Below are 21,446 nucleotides of genomic sequence, written 5' to 3'. Positions count from 1 at the left end.
TTTTCGTGAAAGACTCGACCCATCTAGACTGAGATGATTAACCATTGGAGAAATAATAAGGCAACAGGGAAAGGGCAATAAAGGTACTAATTATTTTATTTATTCATTAAACAATGATATTGATTAATTTCTTTTAATGATCTCAGGTAGGTCCACAACGAGACTAGTTAACCAGGCAATTGGCAACGCAAAGTGAGTTTTTAAACATTACTTTGGGTAACTTCTTCATCAAGACCAAAAGTAATAACATGATCAGTTTTTTATCTTGTCAGTCAATTATTTTATGTATTTGCTATAGCTACTACAAATTATTATTCGTTGAATGATCGAATTAACTTTTTGAATCATTTGCCGTGAATTAATTTAATTATTTTTTATTGTAATCAGTCAAAAATAACCTTAATATTTCAATTTTTCCCATTATATTTATTCTTTTTCCACTATTACAAGTTATTATAATTTATTAAGTAAATCGTTGTAACTACTATTAAACAAATAGTGTGAATTAAATGTTCCATTTTTGATGTAAATGTACTATCGCTTACAGAATTGCATTACCACTTTCAATTCAGTATCGCTTGGCACACTACTCACTTCCCCCACCACGAATACGATTTGACCGTCTCGTACCGTCGTGCGTCGCGCCGAGCAAACCAAGCAGAATGATCCCCTCCACAAATATCGGTCGTGAGCAACGACGAACACTGCAAGCGAAAATGAACCTTGAGGTGGTAATGCAATTCTGTAACCGATAGTACATACAGTGTAACAGAAATTAGTCTTAAAGAAATGAAACTTATTGGATTTAGGGAATATTTGGAGTTAAATATTTTTTCAATTTATTGTTCCTTATTTGTTCGTCATGTTAGTGACCAACAAATTCCCTTCTTATTCCTTTTTTGTTTGACAAAAAATTCCTATTTTGTTCAGGTTAAGGCTTAACTCTCAACATACCAATATCAAATTCACAATGGAATTGGTGAATAAGAACCAAATACGTTTTTTGGATATCCTAGTAAAAAGGGTGGGTGAACATTTAGACCATACAGTATATCAAAAACTTACACACACTGATTGGTATCTACATAAATTATTTAACATATTCCTTTTTGTTCGTCACATTATTGGCCAACATATTCTTTTTGTTAGCCATAGTAGTCCCCAGTATAAATGTTCATTAAATTAATTAATTAATTATGCTGCAGTTATTCAGCAACGTATTATTATATTTCAAAATAATTATTATATATCTAGGTTTTAGGAAATTGTATTTTTGTGTATCCACTACTGATAGACTTAATATTGTCCTTTTTATGTTTAACATCCTAACAAATTTTCGTTGTAAATGCACCGACAAGCTTCCCCAGTAACTGAAATCGTATTTTAATTGTAAGATCTTGTCACAGGATATTCAAAACTCTATTCTTTAGGAAACACGATTTTAGATTTTGTCCCATCTGATGAAGCACGAATTGCAGAAAGAAGTGGCATTATAAAATATTTATTTGTTATTACATTGTATTTATATTTTTCAATATACAATTCTGAATATAATTTTCCAGAGGTATATACTATTAAATATTTATTGTATTGTTGTAATGTAATGTATCAATTCAAAACTATTTTGAAAAAAAAAATAGTAAAAAAAATAATAAGATTTTAACCATCTAATTGGATTAAATTAGGCTGAAAAAGGGATCAGACAAAATCAGATTATTCGGCCTTTTTTTTTGTTTATAATAAAATTTTGAAGTAGTCTATTTTATGTGAGGACCACCCTAGTAAATAAATATTTATGGCAAAATTGATTAAATATCTTATTTGAAAATGTTTCTTATTTCTTGGTTAATCAACCTACAAAATAGTATAATATAAACTAATGTATATGAGAAAAATTTCTAAGTATCCTTCTAGGAACTAATAGTTAATGATCAATATCATATAACATTTTTCTTTGCGCCAGTTCGCTCTTATTATGTTCATCGAGCATAAATGCGGTTTCCATTCTGTCAGCAGCAATATTTTGAATGTTTGATAACAAATCTGGATACGGATATATGGCTTTAACAAAGTCTTTCTTATCCAAAGTGTAGATTTCTGAGATCTCTATTGAAATTACAGATGCAATTCTCAGTGTATCTTTGTATAACAAAGACACTTCACCAAAATGATCTCCATCTTTTAAATGACAAATCTGGAAACAAATTTTAACAAATAATAGTTAATGGTGTTACGTGTACCTCTTTTCCGGATTTCGTATAAACTGCAACTGTTCCTGTTGATATAAAATACATGCACTTCCCTGGAGTGCCCGCTCTTATTATTACATCATTTGTAAGGAACACTTGTATTTGTAGACAGGATATAATCCGTACCAACAAATTCATTGGCAGATTTCTGAAGAACGAAACATTCTCAACCAATTTCTTGCAAGCGTGCATATTTATTTCCTAGAAATTCGACCAGTATTTATTATTAATTGTATGTTGTTAGGTTAATTTAATTTCACTTGTTTAAGTTGACCAGAAATGGTATTCAAAATTTCGTCTTCTCGAAAATATCTTCTTTGGAATCTAAACTCATAATAAGTGTAAATTCTATTCCTTATGTAAGATGGCAGTTGCTTGTGTCTCATATATTCCTCAAGCTCATGTTCCAAAGCCAAGTATCTGCTTCTCGACGAAGTTGACACTTTAATGCTTTCCATGAAACAAGCTAGGGATATATTAGAGTTAAATATCGTGTAACACTATCTTTCATTTTAATACCCAGAACAAAAATAAAGAAAAGTCTGGACAAATACCAACTGATACAAATAAATAAATTCTCCAATTGATTAGCAGGTTCAGCTTTGCCGTATCCTGCAGTGTATAGAACGATGGAAGCCTGATAAATACCACTAACATAAATATATGCTGGAACTGTGGCATTGACTCTTCTGAAAGTTGAAACTTTTAGTTTCTTTATTTGTTGATTTTTATTACTTACGATCTATATACCAAGCCTATGTAGTGACTTACTGATCTTTTTACAAAAATTAAATAGCAGCATAGCAAATGGACATATAATATCATGTAGATAATGATTATTGTTTTCAAATATACATGATGTTTCACTTCGAAAAACTAAAAAATTGTTTTCTATTAAAAATATTTGGCTTATTCTTAAAATTGAGGAATAAATTAAATTTGTCACATCATATAAAGCTTGTACCTCGAGAATTCTCTTGTAGTATCCATGGAATGTAAAAAGCAATGGTAATTTAAGTAAATATAATAATATCAATAAACCCCTGTGCTTTGGTGTTATATAATATTCGGCGGGAATCTGTATGGGGACAACCGATATAAAAAAGAGTACATCAGTTTTCAACTTATGCCTAAAAATTAGTTGGAATCAGGTACTGTTTTGTCAATTTGAGTATCTTACAAGAAAATCTTTTTCGATGAAAACACAATCTCTTGCGCAATGTCATCGTAGTATCCAGTTATCAAACCAACTAGAATGTTTGTCAGGAGGAGGGCTTCAATGAATATTCTAATGAAAATCCAAGAGAATGAGCTGACAAAAACGTTGTCATACATGAACGGTAAATCAATTGCGTGCAGGAATAAGTCCAATAAGATCAAAATGATAATAAATATTTCCCAACACAATCTGAAAGGAATTTATGTTTAATTACCAATAACGTTATAATTAAAATAGGTGCCTTAAGATGCTTTGGGGATGTAATTTATGGGGATATTGGGTCAGTTGCCGCTCCTGTTCTTTCAGGAAGGCTCCGAAGCTACGCAAGTTACTGGTGTTGACTTTACATTTTTCGGACACCACAATCAATCTTGACAATTTCCTGCGAATTCGGGCGCACAATGAATCGCCGGGGAATAGTTTGAGAACCACATCTACATCGGTGGCGGTTTGTACGATGCAGTCGTGGCCGTAGGCTGAAAACTGTAATTATTTTAATAGAGGACTGTTGTAAGTATGCATATTTAATCTTACCGCGGTGCTTTTCGTTTCACTCGACATTACGTAGCTCGACATTGATTTTCTGGCTCTTCTGATACTAGAAATATGTATATGTATTTCGGTTACTATTTCATTTAATAATTATAAACATTTTTGGAAATATCTAATATTTTTTTAACATTTTGTTTTAGACATTTCTTAATTTAAAACAACTAATATTAATTAATATTATTTTTCTATTTCACTAATTATGTATATTTTAAGTGGCAACACAGAAACCGACTAAACATTAAAAGCAAATGGACCGCGCATTTATTAATTCGATTCTTATTGGTAAAACGTTATCATGCAACCGCCGCCCAAAAGGCGTCAGCATTGTTGCTGATACAGTAAACCATTCGATGTCTAGGTAACGTTTAGTGGGGTATAAATGAATCAATATGAATACAGAGGGGACTCACCTCTGTGCATCCAAACAAGAAAATGCATGACTTGTGTATCTTTTATATGATTATATATTTTCAGGGTAGCAACCTGGGGAATCCCCTGCTAGAAATGAGTTCACGGTTACATCGAGTGGGTATACAGTTGAACCTGTTCTTTGAGGATTTATCTGAATCTTGCTCACCTACTCCTTTACATCAAATGTGTGGAAGTAATCAAGGACCAAACTTCTTAATAGGTACGTCTACCAATTTATTTATAGAATTATTAATTATAAATGTCTGAAAAGCTTCGAGGAGGCTATTTAATAGGTAGTCCTATTCGAAGAATCAACTACCAGAAACCGTCAGATACGTGGATACTACATCTGACTGTTTTCAGTCCTTTTAGTTAAGCTAAAATTTTTCAATCTGTAAAATTAGGGATGTTATAATGGCACAACAGTATATACTAATAAATGTCGGTCTATTTGCTAGAAGGGAATTACACATGATTGATTGCAGACACATTTACGACTTGATTTGCAAATTATTACATCTTTTACAAAAATAATAAAATCGGTTCTGTAAATATTAATTATTATCTTACCTGTTGGCATACGGTGTGTAGAAGTAAAACTATTTTGGGAAGAAGGTTAAATCTTGTTTGAAGGATAGTCTGAAATGACTGTTCGAAAACTTTGATGAGCATGTCAGATAACAATTGACGCCAACTTTGTGATCGTCCCCCGTAAATCCACTTGAATGTCGCGCCATCTGTCCTCGTTAATCTCATCGTTAAGTGTCAAGTTGATGTCAACAAATATTTTTATTGTATGAGTAAGAGTGGGATTATTATTAATTATTTTAATTAATCGTGCATGTTTCATTAAAAAATGACTCAAGGTAAGATTGCTAATTTACAAGAAGCAGCTAAAAAATACTTAAACAATTTGCAACTTTCAGAAAATCGTCCAGAACTCTTTGAAGAAGTCAAGTTGTATCAAAACGCAAGGGAACGTGATAAGTATTGCTATTAATTCCTTTGTTAATTCGCATTTTATGCATGCCGTATAATTGTAGGTACGACAATTTAGCAGATTTATATGCAGTCATCAACACACTGCAACAACTTGAAAAGGCATACATTCGGGACTGTGTTACTCCAAAGGAATACACAGGAGCATGTAGCAAATTGTTAGTGCAATACAAAGCTGCCTTTCGTCAAGTAAGAGGCGATGAGTTTCCTACAGTGGATGCATTTGTTAAGAAGTATCGAGTGAGTTGTTCACTTATTAATTTTTACAAGTACTGTAACAGTTATGTTTCAGCTTGATTGTCCTGCTGCATTAGAGAGAATCAAAGAAGACAGGCCCATTACTATTAAAGATGATAAAGGCAACACAAGTAAATGTATTGCAGATATTGTTTCTCTTTTTATTACCATAATGGATAAGCTACGACTAGACATTAGAGCCATGGATGATCTCCATCCAGAGTTACGGGATTTAGTAGACACAATGAACAGGCTAAGCATAATTCCATCTGATTTTGAAGGCAAGCAGAAAGTTGCAGAGTGGCTGGCAACACTCAACTCAATGCAAGCATCTGATGAACTGTCAGAATCCCAAATTCGTCAATTGTTGTTTGATTTAGAAAGTTCTTACAGTGCTTTTAACAAATTGTTGCACAATTCTTCATGAATATATTTTATACCTATTTTATTTAAAATGCAAAATTTAAATATTCATATAATAAAAATATGTTAATCAACTATTGCTTTTTTTCATATTATTTGCGAATCGTTTGGTTCAACCTGAATTAAAAAATCATCATTCAAGCCATTATGACCGAATTACGACGAATATTGTTCGAATAAAAGTAATTACTCCACGGAAACCTTTAAAACTATAAAAGAATTTCCAGATATGCGTCAGTCGGCACTATGAGGTTTAATGTGGCGGATTAATAATTATTTGTGTTGGATAAAGTCGCTAGAATAATGTTAATTTGTTATATTTTGTCCCAGTGATTTATAATTGTACTAAAACCTTTCATGTAAACTATAATGAATCCTTATCTTATGAAATTTGGCACATACGATTGTACGTCATATTATTTTCATCATATTCGTGATCGTACTGTGAATATATTTAATGTGGTGAGTTATTATTATAAATTAGTCATTAAAAACAATAATTTAGACATATCCTATGAGTCTTTTATTAAATATTATCACCAATCTAACAAGTTTTAAAATTTAGGAAGATTTGACTAGTAACAATAATATGATAATTATATCACGGCATTAATATTTTATGTAATTAAATTATAAACATTAGTAATCACATTATAATGTAATGATCATATATAGCAATTAATTTCAACCAATTTTAAAACGTACGTAGTTATATTTTTGTACTTGATGGTAATTATAGATCTTTAAATATATTTGTTTTAAGTTAAAATTTTCTGAAATTATAGCTCAGTGTCTCAAATAGATTTAATTCAACTATTAGTACATAAAAAACAAATGACTTAAACTCTGCTGCTAACTATAGCAATGATCAATAACTTAATTTACTTTTGGTCCTTATAACAAGAATATATATGAGACGAGAAAATCTTTAGTACGATTTTAATTTAAATCTTTTCAACAAATAGTGTTAATTATACACATATATATTTGATATTTTTTCATGATATTGATGTTGTATATGTATAGGGTACCCCACTTCAAATCGGATAGTTTGAAAATATTTGTTTTCTGACCTATATGATTGTTTATATTTATCCATACTTTAGAAAACAAGCATCCAAATAATGTTTCACTAACAGCAAATTCTTACTAGGAAATAAATAAATATTTTTATACTGTCTGATTGAATTGTACTAGAAACCATATAAATTCTAAAATGATGTAATAAAGGTTTTCTTATAAATAACTTATTTATAACTATTTCTTTATTATATTCATGAGTATATTTTAAGATTTAAGAATATATTTTAATTTCTTTGTAAATAAAGCATTTTAATTTGTCGTGGTGTTTTCATTAGTTCATCTTCGACATTCTTACTTTTTTAATGCCTTTTATATACGTAAATTTTGAAACAATCCGTGTTTAAAGTGTTAATGAAATAAAATGTTTGCGTTGAAAATTTAAATTTGGGTTAAAAAAGAAGAAATGTTCCCTCCTTGTTTTTTTTGTCTTGTTGCCAACATAAAATCTGCTTCACGCAGTAATAAACAGGTGATCTGTTTCACCTTGTAGAGTTTAAAAATATATCATAAACAAAAAGAGAATATATTAACATACAATACGAAACCTTAATGACTTAAGAGGGAAATATTTGATGGTGACGTTGGATAACGATCGATATTTTCTGACCTGCTCAAACCCTCTCAGCTGAGAGATGAAAATAATTTAATAAAGTGAATAAGAAGAGGTTACATGGTCCAGTCAGGATTTTTCTGATCAATTTTTAATTTCAGGCATCTCATTCAGTCAGAGATGATTCAGTTATGTCTTATACAGAATTGGAAACTGGATATCAGGGTCTTCGTAAAGCTACAAGACCAACACAATTTTATGTTGGAACTGTAAGTTGCAAACAGTTGGGACTCTTTATCTATTTTGTTTAAAATTTTCAGTTCCGCGGAATTATTATTTATTTTAAGTTAGCTAAATCGCAATAAAGATGGATTCTCGCCCGTTTGATGTACATTGTGTTCCTGCTGTTATCATTGAGGATGTTGATAATCCATTGCTTTCTTCTCTCTGGCCTCTGGTATATTGTTTGACTGCTAGCATAGATAACTAACCTTAATCTTCATTTCAAACTATTAACACCGCTTGCTTGAATTATGCATTAGAATATTCCAAATTATCACATGCAACTGCTTACACACCGTATACAAAATTGGTATGTAATCACTATGACAAACAAAAACAAGATAATACTAAGACAAATATTTAATCTAATCATCAAATCTAATTAATAGATGCTCTTAATTTTTAATATTGTTTTGTAACCTTGAGTTAGTGGATTTGGTTCTGTTCATACAGTAATTAAATTGCATTAATTGTTATTGAAATTGTGCGAAATTGTCAGCAACAATGGAATGGAGTTGGTTAAAGGACTGGTGGCGTTTGAAAAAATGGAGGAAAAACAGGAAAATGAGTGATCAATCGATGATCTGCTACTGTGATGAGTGTTTGCAGAATGAAGATGTGGGTTTGCCCTGTTTTATTTTACATTTTTTTAGTTGAAAGGTTACTTATTTGTCAAATATAACTTTTCGTTAATGTAAATTATTTTTAAAAATTAATATATTTTTTAATAGGATAACACCAAAGAAAATTACTAAAAAAATAATTTCAATTTGTTGGGTGACAAAAATTGTGGCAAAATTGTGGTGCACTTGTAAAAACGAAAATAAACAATTTTATAAAATTAAAAAAAAAAAAAATAAATTAAGAATAGGCAACCCGGAAACTATAGTATAAATATATTTTTTAGTTTAAACTAGTTAATATTTAAAAGTGACTGCGGATCGGTATTTTCAAAAATAAGTTGGACAAATATTTATAGAACTTATTTGATTTGCTAATAATTTTTTCTTACGTTGTCTCCGATTATTAGAGGCATCATACCCGTTTACAAATTAAACTTTACAGGAACCGTGTATATTTGGACGACGAAATGTAAATATAATCTGTAGTTAATTAAGTGGTGACACGTGCCTCGCATGAAAATACACTCCACCTTTTTCACTACACCACATTGACTGCTGTTCCAGCGTGCCATACAAAATGTGTCGATGTTCTGATCTGTTTGCTTGCATATTTCCAAAATAACATGAATATTCATTGATATCACCGCACGCACTTTTTGGTGTCCTTGACATAAAAGCTGATAAATCGGTTTTGTTTATTTGTTAACAGTTAATATTTTAACATAAGGAAATTCCGTATGGTTTATGTGTGCGTTCACAACAAACATGTTTTATATCGGCGGCAATTGTTACGAAAATCATTGTTCTTTCGACGAGGAATTCAGCCATTGGGTAGTATACATTGTTTGCATATTGAATCAATCCTGGCTTCATCTGAGCTCTATTCGAACTGATTTTAGTGCACATACATTCATTGATAATCGAATAAATATTATGTATTTTCTTAGTATTTTTTTGTACGAACATATATACACAATTGAGCATTCGTTGAATTAATATTCATAATAAATTAATAATATTTTTGTATTATCTGTGCGGTGCAATATTCGTTCTTTACTCGAAAACATAAGTGGATTTTATTTAATGTTTATTGAAGTAATAAAAATCATCATTGTGTAAATTAAATATAAAAGGGTGGTTGTCAATAATACACTAAGTTCATCATCACCATCATTCTCAATTTAATATGTCATGTTGTTTAATAAATGAAGGCGTAATTAACATTAAAATGCGTTAAAAATTATTTTAGGGCGACTTGGAATTATGCGACCCCGTCGACGTGCTAGGCTCCCAAGACATGGAGGATGGGGGCAAGGTGGTGATAGTGGGGGTCTGCGCAATGGCCAAGAAGTCGCAGAGCAAACCCATGAAGGAGATACTCACCAGATTGCAGGAGTTTGAGTACATCAAAGTCACAGTATTTCCAGAAGAAGTCATACTACAGGCGAGTGACGTTCCCTACATTCAATTGCTTAGCTAACGCCGGTATACGTTTATAGAAACCGGTGGAAGAATGGCCGGTGTGCGACTGCCTAATATCATTTCACTCAAAGGGTTTTCCCCTGGACAAAGCCATATCCTACGCCCAACTCCACAATCCCTACGTCATCAATAATCTGCACATGCAGTACGACATACAAGACCGCAGAAAAGTGTACGCCCTTTTAGAAGCGGAGGGCATCGAAATTCCTAGGTATGCAGTATTAGACAGGGATAGTGCGGATCCGAAACGTAAGTTACAACCTTTCGCTATTTACGACTATTCATTTAATTATTTAACGCGATGAAGACCACGAATTAGTTGAGTCCGAGGACCATGTCGAAGTCAATGGGGTGGTGTTCAATAAACCGTTTGTGGAAAAGCCGGTTTCCGCTGAAGACCACAACATCTACATCTATTATCCCACATCCGCTGGCGGGGGGAGTCAAAGGTTATTTAGAAAGGTATAAATTTAATAAGTAGACATAACACTTTAATAACTGCAGTTTTGAAGAATACAGTTGCCCCTTCAAATATTTCTGTATAGAAACAAAACTGTATTCTTCAAGCCGCATTTTATTTATTGTTGTTGGAACAAATAAGATTTATTTCCGATTTTTGTACATATTTATTTTCGTTATTATTGGATTAAGTCGCATGCTTTGTCGTTTTTGTTTATGTCCTTTCAGAGTAACTGTGTACAGATGTGCGCAAATAAATCTGAAATGTAATTAAAGGGTTTCTATTATTCCCAGATCGGTAGCAGGAGCAGCGTTTATTCGCCGGAGTCCAGAGTACGAAAGACCGGCAGCTTCATTTACGAAGACTTCATGCCGACTGATGGGACTGACGTTAAGGTAAAACAAACGTGCGATTTTAAGATAACTAAAAGACCCGGCCATAATTACACAGTAGCACAAAAGCAAACGAAATTTGATTTAGGTATACACAGTGGGTCCGGATTATGCTCATGCGGAGGCACGTAAGTCACCAGCCTTAGATGGAAAAGTGGAGCGGGACCGGGAGGGTAAAGAGATACGTTATCCGGTGATTCTTAGCAATGCCGAGAAACTGATCTCGCGGAAGGTATGTCTGGCGTTCAAACAAGCTGTTTGTGGTTTTGACTTGCTGCGGGCCAACGGCAAGTCCTTCGTCTGTGACGTCAACGGGTTCAGCTTCGTTAAAAACTCTAACAAGTATTACGATGATTGCGCTAAGATATTAGGTAATGTTGCTACTGTTGAAATGCTCATACTGGGTGATTCATGTTCGTGGTTCATAAAAGTTTCTGGGGACTTCAGTTTTACATGTTAAATCAATATCATAGTTAATCTCAGAAGTTTCAAACCGTTCCCCAGGAATTATTAAAACACAACGGACGTGAAACACCCTGTATAACTTACCAATAATGTGATATTTTAGGTAATATGATATTGAGGGAATTGGCGCCAACGTTGCACATTCCCTGGTCGGTGCCTTTTCAATTGGACGACCCTCCAATTGTACCCACCACTTTTGGTAAAATGATGGAGTTGCGATGTGTGGTGGGAGTTATCAGACACGGTGACAGGACGCCTAAGCAAAAGATGAAGGTGGAAGTTCGTCATCCGAAGTGAGTAATTTGTAAATTTGCATATGCCTTTGGTAAGTCGAAAACGATTTCAGATTCTTTGAAATATTTGAAAAATACGACGGTTACAAGCACGGCCATGTGAAATTGAAACGCCCCAAACAGCTGCAGGAGATTTTGGACATCGCCAGGGCACTGTTGGCCGAAATACAACAGCACGAGGCGGATCCTGAAATTGAGGAGAAGCAGGGCAAACTCGAACAACTTAAAAGCGTTTTAGAAATGTAGGTTTTTTAAAAGAATATACGTTTCGGTAGCAATTCAATTGAATATTTAGGTACGGACATTTTTCCGGAATAAACCGCAAGGTGCAGATGAAGTACCAACCTAAAGGACGACCTCGAGGTTCAAGTTCCGATGATGGTAAGACTAAGGACAAACAACAAGTAATCGAAACTGTACTAAATAAGATACAATAATGTCTCTTTCAGTAGACAAGCCGGCCGAGCCGTCGCTGGTCCTCATCCTCAAGTGGGGTGGGGAATTGACTCCGGCCGGGCGGATCCAGGCGGAGGAGCTGGGTCGCATATTCCGCTGCATGTATCCCGGCGGACAAGGTAGACATTTTGCCGGTTGGTATTCAGCTTCTTATTTAACTCCCAGACGTTCTTAGTTTTTAGCAAAATGCCGATCCGAGAGTTGTTCATTTTTTAGTTTGACGGCTACTGTTTTTATTTCGTTTGGTTCTGTTCGACCTTTTGAATTAGTTTTCATTTGCTGATATCTGTATGTATATTTGATTATTTGACATTTTGGTTTGTTTTCCGACGGCACCAATTTCAGGGCTTTTTTCTACGTGCTGTTCACGATGTCAAAGCACTGTTGCTTGTCACTATTCTGAGCTTAAGAAAAAAGCACTGATTCCAATAAGTATGTGCACAGTAGATTTGATGTTAAAATGTAATTTATACCTATAGTCCGGAATCTACCTATCTCTTAACGTGGTTTAATTAAACTATTTGAATGAATTGGCTGAGATTTTTTTCTTTCAAAAGTAGTCTTAACTTAACTTAATTTTTATACAAAATTTTTATACAAATTGTGCACTAACAAATATACGGAATACACTCGAGTTTTTGTCCGCTTACACAATTATTTTGCAGTTAACAAAAGTTTGATCTTGTAGGGCATAAATGGATAGAATTCATTACATCTGAGACAAGGCTTAAAAATAGCCTTAAAAGCGTTTGATAAACTCTTTGGTGGAAATATTGCGAAAATATATTTTAAGAAATCTTAAACTTTGAGATAATTATTATTGTTTTTATTAGGAGAATATGCAGGTGCGCAAGGTTTGGGCCTCTTAAGATTGCATTCAACCTTTAGACACGACCTAAAAATATATGCTTCCGATGAAGGGAGAGTGCAAATGACTGCTGCGGCATTTGCAAAAGGTCTCCTGGCTTTGGAGGGCGAACTCACTCCCATATTGGTACAAATGGTTAAAAGTGCCAATACCAATGGACTTCTCGACAACGATTGTGATAGCAGTAAATATCAAAACATGTGAGTAAAGTAAAATATCAGATTTAAGTTGATTTTACTCTATTCTCTCTTTTATTAGGTGCAAATCCAGGCTACATGAACTTATGCAGTTGGATAAAGACTTTACTCCCACTGAACGAGAAAAGATTAATCCCTGCAACTCCTCCAGCATAAGTGATGCGTTGGATTTTGTTAAAAATCCTGTAAAATGTTGCAAACACGTTCACGAATTGATTAAGAATCTTATGGAAATAGTGCAGGTTAAAAAAGAAGATCAAAAAACGAAAGGTAATTGATGTATCAACTTGAAAATTAAATGGTTAACCAAAAAAACTATTTATTGACCACATCAGTAGTGTTTCAAATTTAATCTTCTGCATTTGTAGACGCCATATTATATCATGGAGAGACTTGGGAGTTGATGGGTAGAAGATGGGGTAAAATAGAAAAGGATTTCTTCACTAAAAACAAAACCTTCGATATTAGTAAAATACCCGACATTTACGACTGCATTAAGTATGATTTACAACACAATCAGCATACTCTACAATTCGAACAAGCCGAAGAATTATACATGTATGCCAAATATTTAGCTGACATCGTTATACCACAAGTAAGACGTCAATATTAACACTTATAAGAATATGACACAAATGTGATTTAAGGAGTACGGCCTGACGGCCCAAGAAAAGCTAACAATCGGGCAAGGTATTTGTACTCCGTTGTTGAAAAAAATAAAAGCCGACCTTCAAAGGAACATCGAAGAGCTGGGCGAAGAGACAGTGAACCGATTGAATCCTCGATACTCTCACGGCGTCTCGAGCCCTGGAAGGCACGTACGAACTCGTCTTTACTTCACCAGCGAAAGTCACATACACTCTTTAATAACCGTTTTGAGGCACGGTGGCCTTTTGGATATCAAGAAGGACGAGCAGTGGAGAAGAGCCATGGAGTACGTCTCGATGGTCTCTGAGTTGAACTACATGTCCCAGATAGTCATCATGTTATACGAAGATCCAACCAAGGATCCGTGCAGCGAAGAACGATTTCACATCGAATTACATTTCAGCCCCGGCGTCAATTGTTGCGTACAAAAGAATTTGCCTCCCGGCCCTGGTTTCAGGCCGCATTCCAGAAACGAATCTGTTGCTAGTAAAAACCCAGTAAGATTTAATAATACATTAACGGGTGTTACGTTTGAACTGCGTGTTTTACAGAGTTCCAACACATCGGTAACGGCCACCCCAGACGAGGTGAAGAGCCAGTGTTCACCTAGGATAGAGGAAGAAGGGGAGATGTCCCTGGATGAAGAGAAATTCTTAGTAGAACCTAAGGATTCCCCTACAAACTCGGACGGTTCCCCACCTACGTCACCCCAGGCACCGTCCTATCGACAATATTTAAAAACCAGCGATCCCATCCCCATAGGGTATACCATTTTATTAAAATTAATTACTGAGGTGTTCATTGTTGAGGTGTTTGTAGAAGTTCACACACAGTGTGCGGACATGAAGCTATGCATTTAGCGAAGTGTTTGAACGAAGAGCTTGCAAATCAGAAGGCGGAGGCTGGTAGACGGTCCAATCGGGCAGTTAGTCCAGATCCTGAGCCACGTTCGAGGAGTTACGATCACAAGAGTCCGGCGAAAGGAAAAGGTAAAATTACACTGCTGTCCCGTTTATTTGATTTGAACCCTTTTCTTCACCACCCCCTGATATATCACTTCTAGTTCTTTTACGTTTTACACAGTAGTTGTGGTTTTTATCCATTGAGAATCCCCCCCGTGAATTACAAGAAGTACTTTAAGACAGTGGTTTCTATGAACTAGAAGATGTTAAAGATTAATACCTCCCAGTTTTTGGTTGACAGATTTTTCTCATAAATGCATGTTCTTTAAAATTAATACACTAATTTATTTGGGCAGCTGAAAAATTGCATCAAAGTCTGGACGCTGTTAATAGCCAAGGTACGCAAAAAAAAAATTGGAACCTTTGGGAAAGTGATATTGTTATATACACAGCAACCATGTACTTATTATTTTGTTTTGACGGATTTTTTCGTTTATTTATTCTTTACGATCATAATTACAGTTTTTTGTTTTCAAATCAGTGTCAGTCTGTTGTTATTGTTAGTTTAAATTATTTGCACATTGTGTGTGGATAGCAGTATCACTACACGTCGTATTCCTTTTATTATTCCACCCCATACCTCACCCCCAAGTCGACTGTAATTATTTCGTTTTGTTTTTCTGTTTAGTTTATTTACATTTATGGAGTTACAGGATTTATTTAAACCGTACCACTAGTATATTCAACTTGATTTTGATACTCGGTAGTTTATTTTCCACATCTTCGCTTTTTTACTACGACGGAGTATGTAGAACGATGTTCGGTTCGTGTACATAGCGTGTTAATTATTTAATGGAAGTATTTGTTTGAAGTACTGTAGCCGAACATGGGTGTCTGCTTGCAAAAGCTGGATGTGACAAAGTTTCTACAGATGGAGGATGGGGCAGTGCTTGTAAATATCAAACATTTCCTGCAAAAATTTATTATACGTTTGGTTGTGATAAGTAACGTTGATTTTTAATTTTGGTATGTACATTTTGTATACAAAATTTTTGCAATATTTTTAGTTTCAAATTTGAATTTTTGATCGTACTTGATTAATCTAGAGCATTTGATACGACTGTATACATCATTTACGTTTATTTTTCTAACAAAAATTTTACCAAGTCAATTAAACGAAACGTTTTTGATGTGTATCGTTAAGTAATAATTATATTGTATTAATAATATTTATTTACAAATTCTTTTACTGATGATGTAGAAACTTTGGCTTCGCTTGGCATGAGCAAAGTCAAGTTGATGTTCCAATACTCATCTGTCTGGTAGTCCCGTGCGATATGGTGACCCAAATTATATTTGTCCACCGAAATACATCCCACCCTTAGGTTTATGCACATAAACACATAGGGTCCGATATATTTCCGGCTTTATTCATGCTCTTTTCCTTCCCACCATCCTCTCTAAGATTATCCGCCGAAAAGGGTTTTCTGCACATCATTTATTAAAGTTATTGTGCCAAGTATAAACATTACAAATGGTGTGCAAAAAATCTTTTATGCTATAGGTCCTAGGTCTCTGCTTCGCTTCGTTGTGGTGGTTTTGCATCTCTTTTATGATTTGAGATTGGTGTTTTTCTTATAATTTTCCATTAACAATCTAAATTTTTTCGAATTTTTCTTAGAATTACATTTGGAAGTGCTGAATTGTTTAAGAATAAGAATTATTCCTTAAAATACTTCAATATAATAAACATAATTAAGATTTATACATAAAATACTTGAACAATTCAGCCAAAAAGTAGTTTGTTACATTAATTATTTAGTTTGGGCTGGAAAAACATATTAATTAAGTTAAAGATATAAATTATTATGTAGCAATCTACTGGCAATTTTTTCCTTGAATTGATTTTTTAATTGAAAACGTATAACCAATAATTGTTAATTTTTTATCATTGTAAAATGATCGTTGTAGTCTTTGTTATTACTAAATTTGAAAGTATTCATTCATTATATGTTAATTAAATTTGTAAGTTTGAGGAAAAAACTACCGTGAATGTTTGTAGTATTTTAGAGAATATAAGTAATACTGCAAGTTTCACATCTTTGGCACCCGAATCTTTTTGGTATCTGTAATTCGTTAATATAATTACTGTGATGGTAGAAAGTTTACTGACTTAATTCTTTTATTTTCTTTTCCTGTGTCCTCTCTGCTTGGCTGTCCTTGGTCTCTATGTGTGTTTCTATCATATTTTACTAATCTCGCCTCTCGATGTTGCCACACATGCACTTACTAACACGAAACTCTCTCACTGGTTTTTTGTGTTTGTTTATTTTTTCTATATAAAAATGTATCAACGGGTGAATAGAGTCGCCCTCTTCGACCACAGATCATTCTCTTACTCCCACCAACACTCCCGTTACCCCTCCCATTGAAATACCCGTCCGTACCTTAACGTTTGAGACAAAAGCGGAATTAATGAACGATGAAAACACGTTCTTGCCTATTGGCTTCGAAAAAGGTGAATTGAGTCCAATAGATGGATCATTAGAGAATCAGAGCGATACAGATTCATGTAACGTTAGAGATGAGATTAAAACTGAAAGAAAAATGGGAGGTTCCAGACCTCAGAGCGCGACCAACGAGTTGCCTCTGACTGAGTTGAATCTGGCTTTGTTCACGTGCGAGTTTGAAACCAAAAGCTTTAGCAAAATGAGCACGAACGAATTGCCATTGTCTGATATAAGGTTCGGGCCTAAGGGCTTGTGCAAACAGGGAACCATTGACAGTCAAAACGATGACGTTTCAATGGAAGTAAACTGGGAGACAGATGTTAAAGAGATTGAGGATAGGCAGCCAAAGAGGCTGAAGGATAAAATTCAGCAGAGATCGTTCTCCGATCCGAACATCCTCGATAAAGATTGGATGAGCTTGTCGAATAAGAGTTTCCTTTTGGAAAAGTACAGTCAGAGCTTGCTTCACAATAGTGCCAGTAGAGAAAGTAGTTGCAATAGGTCGCCGAACAGCCTCAGTCCCATAGAGCCGCCACATTTCCCACACAGCTTTTACCCTTCCGAGCATGGTCCCCCCGTTCCGGATCAGTGTTGTACGCTTTGTTCATCCGCCCCCACGTCCAACCTGCTTTCGTTCTTCACGGCGGCGCCGGGGGCGTGTTGCGAGACGGTGCAGCTGATGCGCCCGCCCGGCGTCGCGGCTCGCTCTCTCTCACACCCCCCGGTACTCGTGACCGCCTCCTCTGCCCACCCTTACCAAAACTACCACCCTTGCATGTCCGATGTAGAGTGCGGAGGGGGCAGCGCAGCAGCCACAGGTCGGCGCCATCGACACAGTATTGCCGGACAGATGAGCTATTTCAAGATGCTAGGTTTCGGTTGCGGAGGTCCGCTAGGTATCAAGAAACTCATCGGCGGCAGCACCAATTCACTGTTCTCGACGGCCGTGATTTCGGGGAGCAGCAGCGCACCCAACCTCAGGGATATGATCACCAGCACGGCTAGTGCATCTGGTAAGTTGGTTACCTAACTAAATCACATACGTGTTCTTAAATATGTACAAACGATGCTACCTAGAAATGCCTGAAAGACGGTTTTGTCATTTTATTGAATATAAAAATAATAATAACCATCCCTTCGTGTTGTTATGTTCTGATAAATTTTAAATGGATTTCGTTGCTTTACAGAATTATTCAGTAATTTTCGTTTAAAATATGTGGAGCCTATTCCATTTTAAGTTGACCAATGCACTTTGATCATTATTTTATATTTTATAAATTGTGATTTCATCTTTGTTTTTAAAGAAAAAACCAATTTTTTACATTTTTTTCTTTCAAGCACGTAATTTATTTAAAAACTAAACATAATTGTGTAAATAAAATATTAAGTTTATGGGGTTATATTAAAAAAATGTAATAGGCCGCAGTCAGAAAAATTCAACCTGTCGAATAGTCAATTAAAAAAAATCATTTGTACAAACTAATCATTTTGGAGTTTAGAAAAAATACTATATTTCAGCAATTGAAGGTTTTGGAGGAGTGCCGCCGATAAGGCCTCTGGAGACGCTGCACAACGCGCTGTCGCTCCGTCAGATCGACGCGTTTCTCGACCACATGACGGCCGCACCGTTGTTCAGAACGCCGTCGTCGACGCCACCCAAGTACCCGTCGACGCCGCTGCCCACTCCCACCCAATGTTCATCCGGATTGTCGTCCTCCAGCTCGCAAAAATTGCAATCGCCCAGTAACAGTAAGTGATCACATCCACAAACCTGGCTTGATATGAAGTTTTTCACCGTTTTATCATTTTTTGTTTTTGTTTTATTATTATTAGGCGTGGGTTGGAGCGGACCTCCTAGTTTTGTTTCTAATAGCGGCCCCTCATCACCAGGATATTCTGAAACTAATTCGAAAGAGAGCAGCGAGATGTCGTCGAGCGTTATTAGCGGAGATGGGTACTTAAAACAAATATGATTAGTAAAACGTATCTATAGAATTTTTGGTTGTAAATAAAGGTTGTTTCTAGTATAACAGGCTAGTGAACCATTTGGTTGTCATACAGATGATCAAACGGCATATACGATAATTTTGCTTCGTTGGATATTTAAAAGATATCGTTTAAATTATTTGCAACTATGTTATGAACAATTAGAATTTCAAATATTTTAGAATAAACTTAGAGTTAGACAAATACCTTACCATTATATATTTTTATTTTCATTTCACCTACTTCCTATTATCTGCTCTCCTATTGCATGGCGTTTTGCACTGCCAATGCCAAAAGCACAATTATTACTTGTTGAAAATGTAAGTACCTTGTTGTTAAAGGCATTACAAAGTTAATAAATATTATTGTCATCTCATTTGAAAATTACATTTAATTTTTTTATATTTAATAATATTTTGGCGTAGTAAACCTGTGCTTACTAACAATTACAACTTATACAAATCACACTTTATGCTTACAATACACTACATGATTATATGCAAATGTAGTTGCTGCATGCTTATCAATTATTTATCAAAATATGAATTTTTAAAGCTATTTTAATACTAATGTTTCTGAAAATACTAAAACAACTTGCTTTAGATTGTACGAGGCATGAATTTAATCAAAATTTATTAATAGGTTGACAATGGACAAAATAACTAGTATCTTCCCAACCGCACCTGGCCTGGATCAAGATCTGGGAAGTGTTGGAGGAATGTTATTAGACATGGACAGAGAAATATCGGGCTCCATGGAGTTTTCCGAATATTATGCCAGTATTCATAAGCCCTTGTATAGAGGTAAACTGGATTTATTTGACCGACTTGCCTTGATATCTGTTTTATAGGTGAGAGTGGTGATGTGACACCTATTTCAGGAGGTTCAGAGGTGGAGTTCAATACAAACGACGCTACGGCTGGTTCTACTGCCGACTATGATGTCACCGTGACGGAAGAAATGGAGCAGTCTTTCGCAATGGGAGATGACGAAACCTTTGACATACCAGATAGTCAAGAGTGTAGCGGTTATCCAGAAAATAATCAAGTCGTAATGACGAACTGCCCAAAGGCTATCATGAATATTTGCGTGAACGCGTTGCAAAATGATAAATTGTCAAAGAATGCTGAGCAATCTGATAAATTATTAGCCTCGAACAATTTGTTGGGCCAGTTGGATTTAAAAAAGTGTGCCATTTATGACAAGGACGTTAAAAATTTAGCGTCTTTGGGATCAGATAAATGGAGCACTAGCAAGGAACGGTTTTTGGAAGGAAAGAAAATTAATTATGTAAAGGCAGACAACGTCGACTACGGTAAAAATCTTAACATAGGTGCTGAGAAAAAGGTGGATAAGGATAACAAAGATTTCAATTTACTCAAACAGAATCCTGGTACAGTATTAATTAAAGAAGGTTTTATTGAACCGCCCAGAATGTCAAGAATTTCCAGGAGTTTTCATGGAAAGTCTCCCACTAGCAATAGCTATTTAGACATATCTAACAATTCACCCAGAAGAGCAAGTGATAGCGTTTCTATGACTAACTGCAATGCAAATCCTGGTAATGCTCTTAGTAAAATTGAACCGAAACCACAAAGGCCAGTATTTACAAGTCAGCTCTCGCAACCATGTGGAAGTACAAATCCAAACAAGGGTACTAGTTTCCGTAAAACATCTTTAACGGATGGTCTGCCTAAACATCCAAGATTTACTACAGTTAGAGTTGACGAAGCTGAACATGCAGCCAGTATGGGTCTTTTCATGAAGGCCAGGGACACCGAAAGCGAAGATTCTCTTCAAAATTAACATGTAACGAACTTACACATTATTACTTAATTGATATACATTTGGAGTTATTAAAATTAAATCTGTCCGTAGAAATTAATATTTACGAAATATACAAGTATTATAATATACATGGATAATTAAATCATTGTTCCTTGACAGCTGTCGAACAGTATTTTTGTAAATGATTAATAAAAGTTGTTCAGAGAATAAAAATTTTGTTTCATTTATATTTGGGAGTACTAATAATGGCTCCTTATAGAATCCTTGATTAACATGTATGCCAAAAATGAATTTCCCAGCTTCAAAATTTGTGGCTTTATTTTTGGAAAAATTTAAAAATCCAAAGATATACAGGGTGTCCCCCTGAAAAT

General features: G+C 34.8%; 3 protein-coding genes across 5 annotated transcripts; 2 read left to right on the top strand and 1 right to left on the bottom strand.

The window, feature by feature from the left end:
- Window positions 1-1,815: 1,815 nt before the first annotated feature.
- On the bottom strand, window positions 1,816-5,140 carry LOC109595094 (potassium/sodium hyperpolarization-activated cyclic nucleotide-gated channel 1-like). The gene is made up of 10 exons (XM_020010377.2): window positions 5,002-5,140; window positions 4,003-4,066; window positions 3,710-3,951; window positions 3,430-3,657; window positions 3,214-3,379; window positions 2,989-3,125; window positions 2,769-2,938; window positions 2,510-2,715; window positions 2,241-2,450; window positions 1,816-2,194 (listed from the first exon to the last, which is right to left on the bottom strand). The coding sequence occupies exons 2-10, from the start codon at window positions 4,042-4,044 to the stop codon at window positions 1,925-1,927; spliced, it is 1,671 nt and encodes a 556-aa protein (XP_019865936.2). The 5' UTR covers window positions 4,045-4,066; window positions 5,002-5,140; the 3' UTR covers window positions 1,816-1,924.
- Window positions 5,141-5,148: 8 nt separating this feature from the next.
- On the top strand, window positions 5,149-6,165 carry LOC109595107 (vacuolar protein sorting-associated protein 28 homolog). Its single transcript, XM_020010398.2, has 4 exons — window positions 5,149-5,297; window positions 5,358-5,418; window positions 5,475-5,670; window positions 5,723-6,165. Exons 1-4 carry the CDS (start codon window positions 5,288-5,290, stop codon window positions 6,092-6,094), a joined length of 639 nt encoding a protein of 212 aa, XP_019865957.2. The 5' UTR covers window positions 5,149-5,287; the 3' UTR covers window positions 6,095-6,165.
- Window positions 6,166-8,463: 2,298 nt separating this feature from the next.
- LOC109595122 (inositol hexakisphosphate and diphosphoinositol-pentakisphosphate kinase) lies at window positions 8,464-21,288 on the top strand. 3 transcript variants are annotated; one of them, XM_020010415.2, is made up of 21 exons: window positions 8,464-8,623; window positions 9,878-10,072; window positions 10,128-10,359; window positions 10,418-10,572; window positions 10,864-10,965; window positions 11,051-11,333; window positions 11,531-11,720; window positions 11,774-11,962; window positions 12,016-12,101; window positions 12,170-12,310; window positions 13,010-13,244; window positions 13,303-13,511; window positions 13,610-13,836; window positions 13,889-14,386; window positions 14,441-14,652; window positions 14,709-14,878; window positions 17,157-18,314; window positions 18,829-19,050; window positions 19,135-19,255; window positions 19,930-20,090; window positions 20,138-21,288. In XM_020010415.2, exons 1-21 carry the CDS (start codon window positions 8,510-8,512, stop codon window positions 21,091-21,093), a joined length of 5,856 nt encoding a protein of 1,951 aa, XP_019865974.2. In that variant the 5' UTR covers window positions 8,464-8,509; the 3' UTR covers window positions 21,094-21,288. The 3 variants fall into 3 exon arrangements, with proteins under 3 accessions (XP_019865974.2, XP_019865972.2, XP_019865971.2); XM_020010413.2 differs by having other exon boundaries at window positions 8,465-8,623; window positions 12,173-12,310; window positions 18,820-19,050; XM_020010412.2 differs by having other exon boundaries at window positions 8,465-8,623; window positions 18,820-19,050.
- The last annotated feature ends 158 nt before the right edge of the window (window positions 21,289-21,446 follow it).

Source organism: Aethina tumida, chromosome 1 (genome assembly GCF_024364675.1).
Source record: "Aethina tumida isolate Nest 87 chromosome 1, icAetTumi1.1, whole genome shotgun sequence".
In the NCBI taxonomy this organism is placed as follows: domain Eukaryota; kingdom Metazoa; phylum Arthropoda; class Insecta; order Coleoptera; family Nitidulidae; genus Aethina; species Aethina tumida.
Note: the sequence above shows the minus strand (reverse complement) of the source record. Positions and strands in the feature narration are given on the sequence as shown.

Coding starts and splice junctions, on each gene's coding strand:
- LOC109595094 (XM_020010377.2), bottom strand. CDS start 4,044: ATGTCGAGCTACGTAATGTCGAGTGAAACGAAAAGCACCGCG. Junction 2,939..2,988: donor ATAGGCTTGGTATATAGATC/GTAAGTAATAAA, acceptor TTCAACTTTCAG/AAGAGTCAATGCCACAGTTC. Junction 2,451..2,509: donor TTTCTGGTCAACTTAAACAA/GTGAAATTAAAT, acceptor TCGAATTTCTAG/GAAATAAATATGCACGCTTG.
- LOC109595107 (XM_020010398.2), top strand. Junction 5,419..5,474: donor AACGCAAGGGAACGTGATAA/GTATTGCTATTA, acceptor GTATAATTGTAG/GTACGACAATTTAGCAGATT. Junction 5,671..5,722: donor CATTTGTTAAGAAGTATCGA/GTGAGTTGTTCA, acceptor GTTATGTTTCAG/CTTGATTGTCCTGCTGCATT.
- LOC109595122 (XM_020010412.2), top strand. CDS start 8,510: ATGGAATGGAGTTGGTTAAAGGACTGGTGGCGTTTGAAAAAATGGAGG. Junction 11,334..11,530: donor TGATTGCGCTAAGATATTAG/GTAATGTTGCTA, acceptor GTGATATTTTAG/GTAATATGATATTGAGGGAA. Junction 18,315..18,819: donor CAGCACGGCTAGTGCATCTG/GTAAGTTGGTTA, acceptor ACTATATTTCAG/CAATTGAAGGTTTTGGAGGA.